Source organism: Salmo trutta, chromosome 30 (assembly GCF_901001165.1).
Source record: "Salmo trutta chromosome 30, fSalTru1.1, whole genome shotgun sequence".
NCBI classification, from domain to species: Eukaryota; Metazoa; Chordata; class Actinopteri; order Salmoniformes; family Salmonidae; genus Salmo; species Salmo trutta.
Genome location: NC_042986.1, coordinates 43,842,508 through 43,863,745, shown reverse-complemented (window position 1 = coordinate 43,863,745; position 21,238 = coordinate 43,842,508). Strand labels below are relative to the sequence as shown.

The following is a 21,238-nucleotide window of genomic DNA, read 5'->3' as shown; positions in this document are numbered from 1 at the left end:
TGTACAGTAACATGCTATAGATGAGGTCAGAGCTCAGGGGCTGTACAGTAACATGCTATAGATGACGTCAGAGCTCAGTGGCTGTACAGTAACATGTTATAGATGACGTCAGAGCTCAGTGGCTGTACAGTAACATGCTATAGATGAGGTCAGAGCTCAGTGGCTGTACAGTAACATGCTATAGATGAGGTCAGAGCTCAGTGGCTGTACAGTAACATGCTATAGATGAGGTCAGAGCTCAGTGGCTGTACAGTAACATGCTATAGATGACGTCAGAGCTCAGTGGCTGTACAGTAACATGTTATAGATGACGTCAGAGCTCAGTGGCTGTACAGTAACATGCTATAGATGACGTCAGAGCTCAGTGGCTGTACAGTAACATGCTATAGATGACGTCAGAGCTCAGTGGCTGTACAGTAACATGCTATAGATGACGTCAGAGCTCAGTGGCTGTACAGTAACATGCTATAGATGAGGTCAGAGCTCAGTGGCTGTACAGTAACATGCTATAGATGACGTCAGAGCTCAGTGGCTGTACAGTAACATGTTATAGATGACGTCAGAGCTCAGTGGCTGTACAGTAACATGCTATAGATGACGTCAGAGCTCAGTGGCTGTACAGTAACATGCTATAGATGAGGTCAGAGCTCAGTGGCTGTACAGTAACATGCTATAGATGAGGTCAGAGCTCAGTGGCTGTACAGTAACATGCTATAGATGACGTCAGAGCTCAGTGGCTCAGCTTCATAGTGCTTTGTGGGTTTTGACTGACAGGGCCCTTTACATTCCATCCCTAGTTAGAGGTCAGTGACCTTGTTCTCCACCAGGGCGGCGACCTGCTGTAGGCCACAGGTCAGAGATCAGGGGTTAAAGGTCAGTGACCTTGTTCTCCACCAGGGCGGCGACCTGCTGTAGACGATAGGCCAGCTGCATCTTCTGTCCCGCTGCATCCTCTTCCAGAGACGCGATGATCTACAGACAGACAGACAGACAGACAGACAGACAGACAGACAGACAGACAGACAGACAGACAGACAGACAGACAGACAGACAGACAGACAGACAGACAGACAGACACTATCAGATAATATAGTAGATTACAGTAGAGACAATGAGCTACAGCAGGGCTTTGCAACATGCTGCCCACGGACAAATATATTAGATTTTTTTTAGGAACTCAGTCGGGGTCTCAACATGCCGTTGACCGTTGTTATACTAGAATACACAAGGTACAGCGTCAGCAGTCACCCAATCAGCCCATGGCAGCAAACATTGTTCAGATTGGTAAATTAGTCCAGCTATCTGAACTTGTAGTAAAAGCATTGTTGAATTACCATCAGTTATTATATTAAAAACTGCAAACGTGTGCCTCCACCCCATGGCAAAATGTGTAGAATTGTATGAAATGACTTAGAAAATTGTAAATGACTTGAAGGTTCGCCACAGTTCATTTGGCAAACACGCTCAGGAGCCCCCAGTCTGAGGTTCTGAGCGCTCTGGAGCAGGTTTTCATCAAGGATCTCTCTGTACTTTGCTTCTTTCATCTTTCCCTCGATCCTGACTAGTCTCCCAGTCCCTGCAGCTGAAAAACATCCCCACAGCATGATGCTGCCACCACCATGCTTCACCGTAGGGACAATGCCATGTTTCCTCCAGATGTGACGTTTGGCATTCAGGCCAAATAGTTCAATCTTGGTTTCATCAGACCAGAGAATCTTGTTTTTCATGGTCTGAGAGTCCTTTAGGTGCCTTTTGCCAAACTCCAAGCGGGCTGTCATGTGCCTTTTACTGAGGAGTGGCTTCCGTCTGGCCACTCTACCATAAAGGCCTGATTTGGTGGAGTGCTGCAGAGATGGTTGTCCTTCTGGAAGGTTCTCCCATCTCCACAGAGGAACTCTGGAGCTCTGTCAGAGGGACCATCGGGTTCTTGGTCATCTCCCTGACCAAGGTCCTTCTCCCCCGATTGCTCAGTTTGGCCAGGCGGCCAGCTCTAGGAAGAGTCTTGGTGGTTCCAAACTTCTTCCGTTTAAGAATGATGGAGGCCACTGTGTTCTTGGGGACCTTCAATGCTGCAGAAATGTTTTGGTACCCTTCCCCAGATCTGTGCCTCGACACAATCCTGTCTCGGAGCTCTACGGACAATTCCTTCAACCTCATGTCTTGGTTTTTGCTCTGACATGCACTGTCAACCGTGGGACCTTTATATAGACAGGTGTGTGCCTTTCCAAATCATGTCCAATCAATTGAATTTACCACAGGTGGACTCCAATCAAGTTGTCGAAACATCTCAAGGATGATCAATGGAAACAGGATGCACCTGAGCTCCATTTAGAGTCTGATAGAAAAGGGTCTGAATACTTATGTAAATAATGTTTTTTTTTTTATACATTTGCAAAAAAAAAAAAAGTTTTGCTTTGTCATTAAAGGGTATTGTGTGTAGATTGATGAGGATTTTGTTTGTTTGTTTAATCCATTTTAGAATAAGGCTGTAACAAAATAAAACGTGGAAAAAGTGAAGTGGTCTGAATACTTTCCGAAGGCGCTGTATGTGTGTGTACCTGGTCATAGTACTTGCTGATGTACTTGTACAGCTCGTGGAGAGCCACCAGACTGTTCATCTCTGAGGCAAAACTCTGAAATAGAAAAATACACATTACTGCAACCTACTGGGTAAATACTGCTACTGCAATTACAACCTACTGGGTAAATACTGCTACTGCAATTACAACCTACTGGGTAAATACTGCTACTGCAATTACAACCTACTGGGTAAATACTGCTACTGCACAGGCAGAATAGAGGGGAGCAGAATAGAGGGGAGCAGAATAGAGGGGAGCAGAATAGAGGGGAGCAGAATAGAAGGGAGCAGAATAGAGGGGAGCAGAATAGAGGGGAGCAGAATAGAGGGGAGTAGAATAGAGGGGAGTAGAATAGAGGGGAGCAGAATAGAGGGGAGCAGAATAGAAGGGAGCAGAATAGAGGGGAGCAGAATAGAGGGGAGCAGAATAGAGGGGAGCAGAATAGAGGGGAGTAGAATAGAGGGGAGCAGAATAGAGGGGAGCAGAATAGAGGGGAGCAGAATAGAGGGGAGCAGAGCAGAATAGAGGGGAGTAGAATAGAGGGGAGCAGAATAGAGGGGAGTAGAGCAGAATAGAGGGGAGCAGAATAGAGGGGAGCAGAGCAGAATAGAGGGGAGCAGAATAGAGGGGAGCAGAATAGAGGGGAGCAGAATAGAGGGGAGCAGAATAGAGGGGAGCAGAGCAGAATAGAGGGGAGCAGAATAGAGGGGAGTAGAGCAGAATAGAGGGGAGCAGAATAGAGGGGAGCAGAATAGAGGGGAGAAGAATAGAGGGGAGCAGAATAGAGGGGAGCAGAATAGAGGGGAGCAGAATAGAGGGGAGTAGAGCAGAATAGAGGGGAGCAGAATAGAGGGGAGCAGAATAGAGGGGAGCAGAATAGAGGGGAGCAGAATAGAGGGGAGCAGAATAGAGGGGAGTAGAATAGAGGGGAGCAGAATAGAGGGGAGCAGAATAGAGGGGAGTAGAATAGAGGGGAGCAGAATAGAGGGGAGCAGAATAGAGGGGAGTAGAATAGAGGGGAGCAGAATAGAGGGGAGCAGAATAGAGGGGAGCAGAATAGAGGGGAGCAGAATAGAGGGGAGTAGAATAGAGGGGAGCAGAATAGAGGGGGAGCAGAATAGAGGGGAGTAGAATAGAGGGGAGCAGAATAGAGGGGAGCAGAATAGAGGGGAGCAGAATAGAGGGGAGCAGAGCAGAATAGAGGGGAGCAGAATAGAGGGGAGCAGAATAGAGGGGAGCAGAGCAGAATAGAGGGGAGCAGAATAGAGGGGAGTAGAATAGAGGGGAGCAGAATAGAGGGGAGCAGAATAGAGGGGAGCAGAATAGAGGGGAGCAGAATAGAGGGGAGCAGAGCAGAATAGAGGGGAGCAGAATAGAGGGGAGTAGAGCAGAATAGAGGGGAGCAGAATAGAGGGGAGCAGAATAGAGGGGAGAAGAATAGAGGGGAGCAGAATAGAGGGGAGCAGAATAGAGGGGAGCAGAATAGAGGGGAGTAGAGCAGAATAGAGGGGAGCAGAATAGAGGGGAGCAGAATAGAGGGGAGCAGAATAGAGGGGAGCAGAATAGAGGGGAGCAGAATAGAGGGGAGTAGAATAGAGGGGAGCAGAATAGAGGGGAGCAGAATAGAGGGGAGTAGAATAAGAGACTAGAGGGGAGCAGAATAGAGGGGAGCAGAATAGAGGGGAGTAGAATAGAGGGGAGCAGAATAGAGGGGAGCAGAATAGAGGGGAGCAGAATAGAGGGGAGCAGAATAGAGGGGAGCAGAATAGAGGGGAGTAGAATAGAGGGGAGCAGAATAGAGGGGAGCAGAATAGAGGGGAGTAGAATAGAGGGGAGCAGAATAGAGGGGAGCAGAATAGAGGGGAGCAGAATAGAGGGGAGCAGAGCAGAATAGAGGGGAGCAGAATAGAGGGGAGCAGAATAGAGGGGAGCAGAGCAGAATAGAGGGGAGCAGAATAGAGGGGAGCAGAATAGAGGGGAGTAGAATAGAGGGGAGCAGAATAGAGGGGAGCAGAGCAGAATAGAGGGGAGCAGAGCAGAATAGAGGGGAGCAGAGCAGAATAGAGGGAAGTAGAGCAGAATAGAGGGGAGCAGAATAGAGGGGAGCAGAATAGAGGGGAGCAGAATAGAGGGGAGCAGAATAGAGGGTAGTAGAGCAGAATAGAGGGGAGCAGAGCAGAATACAGGGGAGCAGAAAAGAGGGGAGCAGAGCAGAATAGAGGGAGCAGAGCAGAATAGAGGGGAGCAGAGCAGAATAGAGGGGAGCAGAATAGAGGGGAGCAGAGCAGAATAGAGGGGAGCAGAATAGAGGGGAGCAGAATAGAGGGGAGCAGAATAGAGGGGAGCAGAATAGAGGGTAGTAGAGCAGAATAGAGGGGAGCAGAGCAGAATAGAGGGGAGCAGAGCAGAATAGAGGGGAGCAGAGCAGACTAAAGTGGGGTTTAAATCCACTCACCCCAGACAACTCTGTTAGAGTAGAGTTCATCTCTTGGTAACAGCCAGACGCTGCACTGTGGATGTCACTGTAATACCTGGAACAATACCCACAGAACGCTATAATACCTGGAACAATACCCACAGAACACTATAATACCTGGAACAATACTCACAGAACACACTGTAATACCTGGAACAATACCCACAGAACACACTATAATACCTGGAACAATACCCACAGAACACTATAATACCTGGAACAATACCCACAGAACACACTGTAATACCTGGAACAATACCCACAGAACAAACTATAATACCTGGAACAATACCCACAGAACACACTATAATACCTGGAACAATACCCACAGAACACACTGTAATACCTGGAACAATACCCACAGAACACTATAATACCTGGAACAATACCCACAGAACACACTGTAATACCTGGAACAATACCCACAGAACACACTGTAATACCTGGAACAACACCCACAGAACACTGTAAAACCTGGAACAATACCCACAGAACACACTGTAATACCTGGAACAATACCCACAGAACACTATAATACCTGGAACAATACCCACAGAACACTGTAATACCTGGAACAATACCCACAGAACACACTATTATACCTGGAACAATACCCACAGAACACACTGTAATACCTGGAACAATACCCACAGAACACACTATAATACCTGGAACAATACCCACAGAACACACTGTAATACCTGGAACAATACCCACAGAACACTATAATACCTGGAACAATACCCACAGAACACTATAATACCTGGAACAATACCCACAGAACACACTATAATACCTGGAACAATACCCACAGAACACTATAATACCTGGAACAATACCCACAGAACACACTATAATACCTGGAACAATACCCACAGAACACTATAATACCTGGAACAACACCCACAGAACACTATAATACCTGGAACAATACCCACAGAACACTATAATACCTGGAACAATACCCACAGAACACACTATAATACCTGGAACAATACCCACAGAACACTGTAATACCTGGAATAATACCTGGAACAATACCCACAGAACACACTATAATACCTGGAACAATACCCACAGAACACACTGTAAAACCTGGAACAACACCCACAGAACACTGTAATACCTGGAACAATACCCACAGAACACACTGTAATACCTGGAACAATACCCACAGAACACACTGTAAAACCTGGAACAACACCCACAGAACACTGTAATACCTGGAACAATACCCACAGAACACACTATAATACCTGGAACAACACCCACAGAAGACACTATAATACCTGGAACAATACCCACAGAACACTGTAATACCTGGAACAATACCCACAGAACACTGTAATACCTGGAACAACACCCACAGAACACACTGTAATACCTGGAACAATACCCACAGAACACACTGTAATACCTGGAACAATACCCACAGAACACACTATAATACCTGGAACAATACCCACAGAACACACTGTAATACCTGGAACAATACCCACAGAACACTATAATACCTGGAACAATACCCACAGAACACTATAATACCTGGAACAATACCCACAGAACACACTATAATACCTGGAACAATACCCACAGAACACTATAATACCTGGAACAATACCCACAGAACACACTATAATACCTGGAACAATACCCACAGAACACTATAATACCTGGAACAACACCCACAGAACACTATAATACCTGGAACAATACCCACAGAACACTATAATACCTGGAACAATACCCACAGAACACACTATAATACCTGGAACAATACCCACAGAACACTGTAATACCTGGAATAATACCTGGAACAATACCCACAGAACACACTATAATACCTGGAACAATACCCACAGAACACACTGTAAAACCTGGAACAACACCCACAGAACACTGTAATACCTGGAACAATACCCACAGAACACACTGTAATACCTGGAACAATACCCACAGAACACACTGTAAAACCTGGAACAACACCCACAGAACACTGTAATACCTGGAACAATACCCACAGAACACTATAATACCTGGAACAATACCCACAGAACACTGTAATACCTGGAACAATACCCACAGAACACTGTAATACCTGGAACAACACCCACAGAACACTGTAATACCTGGAACAATACCCACAGAACACTGAAATACCTGGAACAATACCCACAGAACACACTATAATACCTGGAACAATACCCACAGAACACATAAAACTATAATCGATTCCAGTCTACAGAGAGGAGGGCGATTCCAGTCTACAGAGAGGAGGGCGACCATCTTCACATAGCAGGGTGACTTCCTTGTTTCACAGACATCAACACAACTCAAATCTGTCACGACTCCAAGCACTACAGTCCGTCTCACCTCTCGACCAGCTGCTTGTATCTGGGGATCTCTCTGGCGTACAGCAGCTTGTTCACTGGAGAGTCCTGCAGGTCAACAAAACCACCGGCATCACTACACGTGTTAATATGGATTATAAAATACAAGGCTCCTTTTCCTTAACCGGTTCTCACAGGCTAAAGTTGTCCGGACAGACCTGATGAGAAACGACAAGAGCTAAGAATCTGAATCAATATCGTTGTATTGTTGACGACTGATATTATTATTAATAATAAACAAAATATATCTACAAAATAAAGTGTTTCTGGAGAGGAGAGAGACAAGTGTTTCTCACCCGTCCGACTTTGTGTTCGGTGGTGGTGCAGGAGTCGATGAACGTCTGAGCGATGACAGAGAGGACGGCGTCCACGCTGTCCGTCACCTGGACGTCAAATATGAACTGAGGATTCTTCAAAATGTTCACCCAGAACCTCAGAGGCAGGCTGGGTTGGGAACACAAACACTATTCTTACTGAAAGGACATAGAAAATATTTAAAAAAAAAACGATATCCCATTTGTTCAGTTGATCACGGACGTATTTAGGATGCGAGGCGATCAGTCAGTCTGCTCTGTCACCGATCGCAATCTTTCAACCGCTGAAAAAATCTCATTTTTCTCTGCAGTGAACTTTTAATATAGAAAAAGAGGGAAGAGTTTCATTTCATTGAATTGTATTTAAAATGTATAGAAGGATAAAAACCAATAACCAGGACAAGTGACAGACTGACCTGTTGGTCTTCCAGATGTGGACGGTATCGGGGTCGTCGATGCCGTGTTTCTCCGCCATGTCATCCAGGAAGTCAAAGAAGAAACGCACAGCGATGGGAGGAGGGCGCTTGGTGTTGAGGATGGCTACGAACACATCGTCTACAAACTTCTGCAGCGTCCCCTAGAGAGGACAGAGACAACGTCCTTTAGACACACAGCTAGGTGTATACTATACCATCTGCAGCGTCCCCTAGAGAGGACAGAGACAACGTCCTTTAGACACACAGCTAGGTGTATACTATACCATCTGCAGCGTCCCCTAGAGAGGACAGAGACAACGTCCTTTAGACACACAGCTAGGTGTATACTATACCATCTGCAGCGTCCCCTAGAGAGGACAGAGACAACGTCCGCTAGACACACAGCTAGGTGTATACTATACCATCTGCAGCGTCCCCTAGAGAGGACAGAGACAACGTCCGCTAGACACACAGCTAGGTGTATACTATACCATCTGCAGCGTCCCCTAGAGAGGAGAGAGACAACGTCCTCTAGACACACAGCTAGGTGTATACTATACCATCTGCAGCGCCCCCTAGAGAGGAGACAGACAACGTCCGCTAGACACACAGCTAGGTGTATACTATACCATCTGCAGCGTCCCCTAGAGAGGAGACAGACAACGTCCTCTAGACACACAGCTAGGTGTATACTATACCATCTGCAGCGCCTTCAGGAAGTACTCATACCCTTTGACTTACTACACATTGTGTTACAGCCTGACTGCTCATGAATTTGAATTATTTTATAACTCTGCCATTTTTAAAGTCACGCCCCCTCCGTCCTTGACTTTTTTTAAAATCAGTCTATATAACACACCAGTCTATATAACACACCAGTCTATATAACACACCAGTCTATATAACACACCAGTCTATTTAACACACCAGTCTATATAACACACCAGTCTATATAACACACTGTCTATATAACACACCAGTCTATATAACACACCAGTCTATATAACACACCAGTCTATTTAACACACCAGTCTATATAACACACTGTCTATATAACACACCAGTCTATATAACACACCAGTCTATTTAACACACCAGTCTATATAACACACCAGTCTATATAACACACCAGTCTATATAACACACCAGTCTATTTAACACACCAGTCTATATAACACACCAGTCTATATAACACACCAGTCTATTTAACACACCAGTCTATATAACACACCAGTCTATAACACACTGTCTAAATCAGTCTATTTAACACACCAGTCTATTTAACACACCAGTCTATAACACACTGTCTAAATCAGTCTATATAACACACCAGTCTATATAACACACCAGTCTATATAACACACCAGTCTATATAACACACCAGTCTATATAACACACCAGTCTATATAACTCACCAGTCTATATAACACGCCAGTCTATATAACACACCAGTCTATATAACACACCAGTCTATATAACACACTGTCTGAATCAGTCTATATATCACACTGTCTAAATCAGTCTATTTAACACACCAGTCTATATAACACACTGTCCAAATCAGTCTATATAACACACCAGTCTATATAACACACCAGTCTATATAACACACTGTCTAAATCAGTCTATATAACACACCAGTCTATATAACACACCAGTCTATATAACACACCAGTCTATATAACACACCGGTCTATATAACACACCAGTCTATATAACACACCAGTCTATATAACACACTGTCTAAATCAGTCTATATAACACACCAGTCTATAACACACCAGTCTATATAACACACCAGTCTACATATCACACTGTCTAAATCAGTCTATAACACACCAGTCTATATAACACACTGTCTATATAACACACTGTCTGAATCAGTCTACATAACACACCAGTCTATATAACACACCAGTCTATATAATACACCAGTCTATATAACACACCAGTCTATATAACACACCAGTCTACATAACACACCAGTCTATATAACACACTGTCTAAATCAGTCTATATAACACACTGCCTAAATCAGTCTATATAACACACCAGTCTATATAACACACCAGTCTATATAACACACCAGTCTATATAACACACTGTCTAAACCAGTGAATATAACACACCAGTCCATATAACACACCAGTCTATATAACACACCAGTCTATATAACACACCAGTCTATATAACACACTGTCTAAACCAGTCTATATAACACACCAGTCTATATAACACACCAGTCTACATAACACACCAGTCTATATAACACACCAGTCTATATAACACACCAGTCTATATAACACACTGTCTAAACCAGTGTTTATAACACACCAGTCTATATAACACACCAGTCTATATAACACACCAGTCTATATAACACACTGTCTAAACCAGTGTATATAACACACCAGTCTATATAACACACCAGTCTACATAACACACCAGTCTATATAACACACCAGTCTATATAACACACAAGTCTATATAACACACTGCCTAAATCAGTCTATATAACACACCAGTCTATATAACACACCAGTCTATATAACACACCAGTCTATATAACACACTGTCTAAACCAGTGTATATAACACACCAGTCTATTTAACACACCAGTCTATATAACACACCAGTCTATATAACACACCAGTTTATATAACACACCAGTCTACATAACACACCAGTCTATATAAGACACCAGTCTATATAACACACCAGTCTATTTAACACACCAGTCTATATAACACACCAGTCTATATAACACACTGTCTAAATCAGTCTATATAACACACCAGTCTATATAACACACCAGTCTATATAACACACCAGTCTATATAACACACCGGTCTATAACACACCAGTCTATATAACACACCAGTCTATATAACACACCAGTCTATATAACACACTGTCTAAATCAGTCTATATAACACACCAGTCTATATAACACACCAGTCTATATAACACACTGTCTAAATCAGTCTATATAACACACCAGTCTATATAACACACCAGTCTATATAACACACCAGTCTATATAACACACCGGTCTATAACACACCAGTCTATATAACACACCAGTCTATATAACACACCAGTCTATATAACACACTGTCTAAATCAGTCTATATAACACACCAGTCTATAACACACCAGTCTATATAACACACCAGTCTACATATCACACTGTCTAAATCAGTCTATAACACACCAGTCTATATAACACACTGTCTATATAACACACTGTCTGAATCAGTCTACATAACACACCAGTCTATATAACACACCAGTCTATATAACACACCAGTCTATATAACACACCAGTCTACATAACACACCAGTCTACATAACACACCAGTCTATATAACACACTGTCTAAATCAGTCTATATAACACACTGCCTAAATCAGTCTATATAACACACCAGTCTATATAACACACCAGTCTATATAACACACCAGTCTATATAACACACTGTCTAAACCAGTGTATATAACACACCAGTCTATATAACACACCAGTCTATATAACACACTGTCTGAACCAGTCTACATAACACACCAGTCTACATAACACACCGGTATCTATAACACACCAGTCTATATAACACACCAGTCTATATAACACACCAGTCTATATAACACACCAGTCTATATAACACACCAGTCTACATAACACACCAGTCTATATAACACACCAGTCTATATAACACACCAGTCTATATAACACACCAGTCTACATAACACACCAGTCTATATAACACACCAGTCTATATTACACACCAGTCTATAACACACCAGTCTATATAACACACCAGTCTATATAACACACCAGTCTATATAACACACCAGTCTATAACACACCAGTCTACATAACACACCAGTCTATATAACACACCAGTCTATATAACACACTGTCATTGTTAGAATCTTAATATCACAAATAGAAATTAAATTAACTATAACCAGTTTTAAGAAGGCATGTCATTTTTTAAAATGGTTTTCCCCCCGTTCCCTTCCTTCTCCCAACAGTAGGGCCTGCTCCCTTCCTCCCGACAGTAGGGCCTGCTCCCCTCCTCCTCCCAAAAGTAGGGCCTGCTCCCCTCCTTCTCCCGACAGTAGGGCCTGCTCCCCTCCTTCTCCCGACAGTAGGGCCTGCTCCCCTCCTTCTCCCGACAGTAGGGCCTGCTCCCCTCCTTCTCCCGACAGTAGGGCCTGCTCCCCTCCTTCTCCCAACAGTAGGGCCTGCTCCCTTCCTTCTCCCAACAGTAGGGCCTGCTCCCTTCCTCCCGACAGTAGGGCCTGCTCCCCTCCTTCTCCCGACAGTAGGGCCTGCTCCCCTCCTCCTCCCTACAGTAGGGCCTGCTCCCCTCCTTCTCCCTACAGTAGGGCCTGCTCCCCCCCTCCTCCCGACAGTAGGGCCTGCTCCCCCCTCCTCCCGACAGTAGGGCCTGCTCCCCCCTCCCCCCGACAGTAGGCCCTGCTCCCCCCCCTCCTCCCGACAGTAGGGCCTGCTCCCCCCTCCTCCCTACAGTAGGGCCTGCTCCCCCCCTCCTCCCGACAGTAGGCCCTGCTCCCCCCCTCCTCCCTACAGTAGGGCCTGCTCCCCCCCTCCTCCCGACAGTAGGCCCTGCTCCCCCCCTCCTCCCTACAGTAGGGCCTGCTCCCCCCTCCTCCCGACAGTAGGACATTCATTTCACATTTCCACAAACTTCAAAGTGTTTCCTTTCAAATGGTACCAATAATATACATATCCTTGCTTCAGGTCCTGAGCTACAGGCAGATAGATTTGGGAATGTTCATTTTTATTAATTACACTTTGGATGGTGTATCACTACACCCAGTCACTACAAAGATACAGGCGTCCTTCCTAACTCAGTTGACGGAGAGGAAGGAAACTGCTCAGGGATTTCATCATGAGGCCAATGGTGACATTAAAACAGTTACAGTTTAATAGCTGTGATGGGAGAAAACTGAGGATGAATCAGCAACATTGTAGTTACTCCACAATACTAACCTAAATGACAGAGTGAAAGAAGGAAGCCTGTACAGAATACAAATATTCCAAAACATACCTCCTGTTTACAACGAGGCACTAAAGTAATACTGCAAAAAATGTGGCAAAGCAATTCACTTTTTGTCCTGAATACAAACTGTTGTTGAATTTGCCCCAAACATGAGTACCACTCTTCATATTTTCAAGCATGGTGGTGGCTGCATCATGTTATGGGTATGCTTGTCATCGGCAAGGGCTAGGGAGTTTTTTAGGATAAAAATAAAACGGAATGTAGCTAAGCACAGGCCAAATCCTAGAGGAAAACCTGGTTCTGCTTTCCACTAGACACTGGGAGATGAATTCACCTTTCAGCAGGACAATAACCTTTCACCTTTCAGCAGGACAACCTAAAACATCAGATGCATTGATGGGGCTCATGGCAGTATTCATACCCCCTTGACTTAGTCCACATTTTGTTGTGTTACAGGCTGAATTCAAAATTGATTGAATAGAAATATACATTTTTGTTAAAATGTATTGAAAATGAAATATCTTATTTACATCAGTATTCAAACCCCTCCTGAGTCAATACATGTTAGAATCACCTTACAGCTGTGAGTCTTTCTGGGTCCGTCTCTAAGAGCTTTACACACCTGGATTGTATAACCTCTGCACATGATTTGTTTTTGTATTCTTCAAGCTCTGTCAAGTTGGCTGTTGATCATTGCTAGACAGCAGATTTAAGTCAAAACTGTAACTCGGCCACTCAGGAACATTCACTGTCTTCTTGGTAAGTAACTCCAGTGTAGATTTGGTCTTGTGTTTTAGGTTATTGTACCTGCTGAAAGGTGCATACTAATGATATGCACTCTGGTATGACCTGAACCCGTTCTGTGTGTGTGTGTGTGTGTATATGTGTGTGTGTGTGTCTTTGCGTGTGCATGTTTGTGTGTGTACCTACCTTCATCGATAGTAGACGTGTAAGGTAGATCTCTGGAATGGCCTTGGCCCTCTCCCTCTCTCTCATGCTGCTGTGTTTGGGAATCTCTGGTTCCTCGCTGGACTTCACCAGGTGCCACAGCCTCAGCCCCTCCTCCCCCTCCAACATGGGCATCTCTACGGAGTACACAGAGGGACACACTTCCAGTTCCAGAGAGGGAGAGACAGGGTAAATCTAAAAATACTACCAAGGGTAACAGGGTACCACGAAAGATACAGGGGGACACAGAGGGACTCACATGGTAACAGGGTACCACTATAGAGGGACACACAGGGTTACAGGGTACCACTATAGATAGAGGGACACACAGGGTAACAGGGTACCACTATAGAGGGACACACAGGGTAACAAGGTACCACTATAGATAGAGGGACACACAGGGTAACAGGGTACCACTATAGAGGGACACACAGGGTAACAGGGTACCACTATAGAGGGACACACAGGGTAACAGGGTACCACTATAGAGGGACACACAGGGTAACAGGGTACCACTATAGAGGGACACACAGGGTAACAGGGTACCACTATAGAGGGACACACAGGGTAACAGGGTACCACTACAGAGGGACACACAGGGTAACAGGGTACCACTATAGATAGAGGGACACACAGGGTAACAGGGTACCACTATAGATAGAGGGACACACAGGGTAACAGGGTACCACTATAGATAGAGGGACACACAGGGTAACAGGGTACCACTATAGATATTCATTATAGTAGTATCCTGCTATTGACATTATACACAGGGTGCCACTTTGGAAGCATCCTTGAAGCTGGAATTAGTTTAAAGGCTTTCTGTCTGGGTCCTCCTTCCATTACACAGCGACCACAACAGACCATAACATTGACGGTCACTATCAAATCGTTACAGTAATGATGTACGGTAGTTTAACAGGTTCTACAGTAGTATAACAGGTTCTATAGTAGTATAACAGGTTCTACAGTAGTATAACAGGTTCTATAGTAGTATAACAGGTTCTATAGTAGTATAACAGGTTCTATAGTAGTATAACAGGTTCTATAGTAGTATAACAGGTTCTATAGTAGTATAACAGGTTCTATAGTAGTATAACAGGTTATATAGTAGTATAACAGGTTCTATAGTAGTATAACAGGCTATATAGTATAACAGGCTGTATAGTTTAACAGGCTCTATAGTAGTATAACAGGTTCTACAGTAGTATAACAGGTGATATAGTAGTATAACAGGTTCTATAGTAGTATAACAGGTTCTATAGTAGTATAACAGGTTCTACAGTAGTATAACAGGTTCTATAGTAGTATAACAGGCTCTACAGTAGTATAACAGGTTCTACAGTAGTATAACAGGTTCTACAGTAGTATAACAGGTTCTACAGTAGTATAACAGGTTCTACAGTAGTATAACAGGCTGTATAGTATAACAGGCTCTATAGTAGTATAACAGGTTCTATAGTAGTATAACAGGTTCTATAGTAGTATAACAGGTTCTATAGTAGTATAACAGGTTCTACAGTAGTATAACAGGTTCTATAGTAGTATAACAGGTTCTATAGTAGTATAACAGGTTCTACAGTAGTATAACAGGTTCTATAGTAGTATAACAGGTTCTATAGTAGTATAACAGGTTCTATAGTAGTATAACAGGTTCTATAGTAGTATAACAGGTTCTACAGTAGTATAACAGGTTCTATATAGTATAACAGGTTCTATAGTAGTATAACAGGTTCTATAGTAGTATAACAGGTTCTACAGTAGTATAACAGGTTCTATATAGTATAACAGGTTCTACAGTAGTATAACAGGTTCTACAGTAGTATAACAGGTTCTACGGTAGTTTAACAGGTTCTACAGTAGTATAACAGGTTCTATAGTAGTATAACAGGTTCTACAGTAGTATAACAGGTTCTACAGTAGTATAACAGGTTCTACAGTAGTATAACAGGTTCTACGGTAGTTTAACAGGTTCTACAGTAGTATAACAGGTTCTATAGTAGTATAACAGGTTCTACAGTAGTATAACAGGTTCTACGGTAGTTTAACAGGTTCTACAGTAGTATAACAGGTTCTATAGTAGTATAACAGGTTCTATAGTAGTATAACAGGTTCTATAGTAGTATAACAGGTTCTATAGTAGTATAACAGGTTCTACAGTAGTATAACAGGTTCTATAGTAGTATAACAGGTTCTACGGTAGTATAACAGGTTCTACAGTAGTATAACAGGTTCTACAGTAGTATAACAGGTTCTATAGTAGTATAACAGGTTCTACAGTAGTATAACAGGTTCTATAGTAGTATAACAGGTTCTATAGTAGTATAACAGGTTCTATAGTAGTATAACAGGTTCTATAGTAGTATAACAGGTTCTATAGTAGTATAACAGGCTATATAGTATAACAGGCTGTATAGTTTAACAGGCTCTATAGTAGTATAACAGGTTCTACAGTAGTATAACAGGTGATATAGTAGTATAACAGGTTCTATAGTAGTATAACAGGTTCTATAGTAGTATAACAGGTTCTACAGTAGTATAACAGGTTCTATAGTAGTATAACAGGCTCTACAGTAGTATAACAGGTTCTACAGTAGTATAACAGGTTCTACAGTAGTATAACAGGTTCTACAGTAGTATAACAGGTTCTACAGTAGTATAACAGGCTGTATAGTATAACAGGCTCTATAGTAGTATAACAGGTTCTATAGTAGTATAACAGGTTCTATAGTAGTATAACAGGTTCTATAGTAGTATAACAGGTTCTACAGTAGTATAACAGGTTCTATAGTAGTATAACAGGTTCTATAGTAGTATAACAGGTTCTACAGTAGTATAACAGGTTCTATAGTAGTATAACAGGTTCTATAGTAGTATAACAGGTTCTATAGTAGTATAACAGGTTCTATAGTAGTATAACAGGTTCTACAGTAGTATAACAGGTTCTATATAGTATAACAGGTTCTATAGTAGTATAACAGGTTCTATAGTAGTATAACAGGTTCTACAGTAGTATAACAGGTTCTATATAGTATAACAGGTTCTACAGTAGTATAACAGGTTCTACAGTAGTATAACAGGTTCTACGGTAGTTTTAACAGGTTCTACAGTAGTATAACAGGTTCTACAGTAGTATAACAGGTTCTACAGTAGTATAACAGGTTCTACAGTAGTATAACAGGTTCTACAGTAGTATAACAGGTTCTACGGTAGTTTAACAGGTTCTACAGTAGTATAACAGGTTCTATAGTAGTATAACAGGTTCTACAGTAGTATAACAGGTTCTACGGTAGTTTAACAGGTTCTACAGTAGTATAACAGGTTCTATAGTAGTATAACAGGTTCTATAGTAGTATAACAGGTTCTATAGTAGTATAACAGGTTCTATAGTAGTATAACAGGTTCTACAGTAGTATAACAGGTTCTATAGTAGTATAACAGGTTCTACGGTAGTATAACAGGTTCTACAGTAGTATAACAGGTTCTACAGTAGTATAACAGGTTCTATAGTAGTATAACAGGTTCTATAGTAGTATAACAGGTTCTATAGTAGTATAACAGGTTCTATAGTAGTATAACAGGTTCTATAGTAGTATAACAGGTTCTACAGTAGTATAACAGGTTCTATAGTAGTATAACAGGTTCTATAGTAGTATAACAGGTTCTATAGTAGTATAACAGGTTCTATAGTAGTATAACAGGTTCTATAGTAGTATAACAGGTTCTAAAGTAGTATAACAGGTTCTACAGTAGTATAACAGGTTCTACAGTAGTATAACAGGTTCTATAGTAGTATAACAGGTTCTACAGTAGTATAACAGGTTCTACAGTAGTATAACAGGTTCTATAGTAGTATAACAGGTTCTATATAGTAGTATAACAGGTTCTACAGTAGTATAACAGGTTCTATAGTAGTATAACAGGTTCTACAGTAGTATAACAGGTTCTATAGTAGTATAACAGGTTCTATAGTAGTATAACAGGCTGTATAGTATAACAGGCTGTATAGTATAACAGGTTCTATAGTAGTATAACAGGTTCTACAGTAGTATAACAGGTTCTATATAGTATAACAGGTTCTATAGTAGTATAACAGGTTCTACAGTAGTATAACAGGTTCTACAGTAGTATAACAGGTTCTACAGTAGTATAACAGGTTCTATAGTAGTATAACAGGTTCTATAGTAGTATAACAGGTTCTACAGTAGTATAACAGGTTCTACAGTAGTATAACAGGTTCTACAGTAGTATAACAGGTTCTACAGTAGTATAACAGGCTCTATATAGTATAACAGGTTCTACAGCAGTATAACAGGTTCTACAGCAGTATAACAGGTTCTACAGCAGTATAACAGGTTCTACAGTAGTATAACAGGTTCTACAGTAGTATAACAGGTTCTACAGTAGTATAACAGGTTCTACAGTAGTATAACAGGTTCTATAGTAGTATAACAGGTTCTACAGCAGTATAACAGGTTCTATAGTAGTATAACAGGTTCTATAGTAGTATAACAGGTTCTACAGTAGTATAACAGGCTCTATATAGTATAACAGGTTCTACAGCAGTATAACAGGTTCTACAGCAGTATAACAGGTTCTACAGTAGTATAACAGGCTCTATATAGTATAACAGGTTCTACAGCAGTATAACAGGTTCTACAGCAGTATAACAGGTTCTACAGCAGTATAACAGGTTCTACAGTAGTATAACAGGTTCTATAGTAGTATAACAGGTTATATAGTACTATAACAGGTTCTATAGTAGTATAACAGGTTATATATTTAGTATTACAGTCTCTATAGTAGTATTACAGTATTTACTCTCTCCATTCTGGTAGACCTGGTGTATTCAGGTTATATAGTACTATAACAGGTTCTATAGTAGTATAACAGGTTATATATTTAGTATTACAGTCTCTATAGTAGTATTACAGTATTTACTCTCTCCATTCTGGTAGACCTGGTGTATTCAGGTTATATAGTAGTATATCAGTATTTACTCTCTCCATTCTGGTAGACCTGGTGTATTCAGGTTATATAGTAGTATATCAGTATTTACTCTCTCCATTCTGGTAGACCTGGTGTATTCAGGTTATATAGTAGTATATCAGTATTTACTCTCTCCATTCTGGTAGACCTGGTGTATTCAGGTTATATAGTAGTATATCAGTATTTACTCTCTCCATTCTGGTAGACCTGGTGTATTCAGGTTATATAGTAGTATATCAGTATTTACTCTCTCCATTCTGGTAGACCTGGTGTATTCAGGTTATATAGTAGTATATCAGTATTTACTCTCTCCATTCTGGTAGACCTGGTGTATTCAGTCTCTATAGTAATATAACAGTATTTACTCTCTCCAGTCTGGTAGACCTGGTGTATTCAGTCTCTATTGTACTATAACAGTATTTACTCTCTCCATTCTGGTAGACCTGGTGTATTCAGGTTATATTGTAATATAACAGTATTTACTCTCTCCAGTCTGGTAGACCTGGTGTATTCCCATGACAGCAGCTGATCCAGGGATCAGAGCCACTGTAGCTCCGTCTGGTACCTGAGGAGAGAGAACATGTACTTTAGCAGATCTCATCAGTGTGTGTGTGTGTGTGTGTGTGTGTGTGTGTGTGTGTGTGTGTGTGTGTGTGTGTGTGTGTGTGTGTGTGTGTGTGTGTGTGTGTAGGGTTGTGTGTGTGTGTGTGTGTGTGTGTGTGTGTGTGTGTGTGTGTAGGGGTTGTGTGTGTGTGTAGGGGTTGTGTGTGTGTGTGTGTGTGTGTGTGTGTGTGTGTGTGTGTGTGTGTGGTCTGGCACCTTGTAGTGTTGCAGCGTGTTGAGTTTCCTCCAGCGCCCCTGGAAGACCGCTGTGACGTCATCGTCTGACAGAGTCAGGTGACCCGCCTGCCCCGATCGCCATTCTGACCAGACAAATCACATTTACGTCATATCATTGATTTAAAAACAACTCCTTCAGGACAGGACGTATAGGTCTGTGTTTGAACCCTGGTTAGCTGAACGTTACGAGACTGTGCTAGCCTGGTAAGCTAACGCCTAGCGATTAGCTTGGGAAGCTAACGCCTAGCGATTAGCTTGGGAAGCTAACGCGATTCTTCAGGTCTCAGGCAAGGTTACCCTGGAGCCTGGTTCAAACAACCATCTCAGACCCAGATGTCTGTTTGCAGAGTTTCCTTGTATGAATGGTGCTTTACAAACTAACTGGGTTCAGTATTCCTTACTAAAAGTTCTGGAAACCACTGAGGGCAGAACCGGTGTGTTGACCACAATCAAAACATCACATTGACCACAATCAAAACATCACCTCTGATCCTCACCCAGGCCTCTGATCCTCACCCAGGCCTCTGACCCTTACCCAGGCCTCTGATCCTCACCCAGGCCTCTGAATCCTCACCCAGGCCTCTGAGCCTCACCCAGGCCTCTGATCCTTACCCAGGCCTCACCCAGGCCTCTGTTCCTTACCCAGGCCTCTGATCCTTACCCAGGCCTCACCCAGGCCTCTGATCCTCACCCAGCTCTCTGATCCTCACCCAGGCCTCTGATCCTCACCCAGGCCCCTGTTCCTTACCCAGGCCTCTGACCCTTACCCAGGCCTCTGACCCTTACCCAGGCCTCTGTCCCTTACCCAGGCCTCTGTCCCTTACCCAGGCCTCTGTCCCTTACCCAGGCCTCTGTTCCTTACCCAGGCCTCTGATCCTTACCCAGGCCTCTGTTCCTTACCCAGGCCTCTGTTCCTTACCCAGGCCTCTGTCCCTTACCCAGGCCTCTGTCCCTTACCCAGGCCTCTGTTCCTTACCCAGGTCTAGTGAGTCTGCAGCAGGTCTCTGTGAGAAGGGAGCTCCTTTATAGATCTGGTCTAGGATCTTGTCTTTGACCTGTGTGATGGTGTCGGTGTCCAACACCTTGACCGGACACGGCTGCACCTCCACACCACTCTTCACCACCAGAGTCTGACCAGACAGAGGAGATAGTGGTAAAGAGTTAGAGAGAGAGAGAGGGTAGTGTCTGAAATGGAACCCTATTCCCTATATAGTGCACTACTTTAGACCAGGGACCCTATTTCCTATATATAGTGCA

The 21,238-nt window shown here is 42.7% G+C and overlaps 1 protein-coding gene across 1 annotated transcript in view; it reads right to left on the bottom strand.

Moving 5' to 3' along the window:
- Positions 1 to 709: 709 nt before the first annotated feature.
- LOC115168791 (plexin-B3) overlaps positions 710 to 21,238 on the bottom strand; it is a 153,982-nt gene continuing 133,453 nt past the window's right edge. Inside the window, exons 28-37 of the mRNA XM_029724347.1 lie at positions 20,958 to 21,111; positions 19,961 to 20,064; positions 19,625 to 19,706; positions 14,135 to 14,289; positions 8,176 to 8,336; positions 7,742 to 7,889; positions 7,429 to 7,493; positions 5,035 to 5,110; positions 2,559 to 2,633; positions 710 to 972 (exon numbers count right to left, since the gene is read on the bottom strand). Of these exons, the coding sequence (XP_029580207.1) occupies positions 868 to 972; positions 2,559 to 2,633; positions 5,035 to 5,110; positions 7,429 to 7,493; positions 7,742 to 7,889; positions 8,176 to 8,336; positions 14,135 to 14,289; positions 19,625 to 19,706; positions 19,961 to 20,064; positions 20,958 to 21,111 (1,125 nt within the window). The 3' untranslated portion in view covers positions 710 to 867. The remainder of the gene's footprint in view (positions 973 to 2,558; positions 2,634 to 5,034; positions 5,111 to 7,428; positions 7,494 to 7,741; positions 7,890 to 8,175; positions 8,337 to 14,134; positions 14,290 to 19,624; positions 19,707 to 19,960; positions 20,065 to 20,957; positions 21,112 to 21,238) is intronic.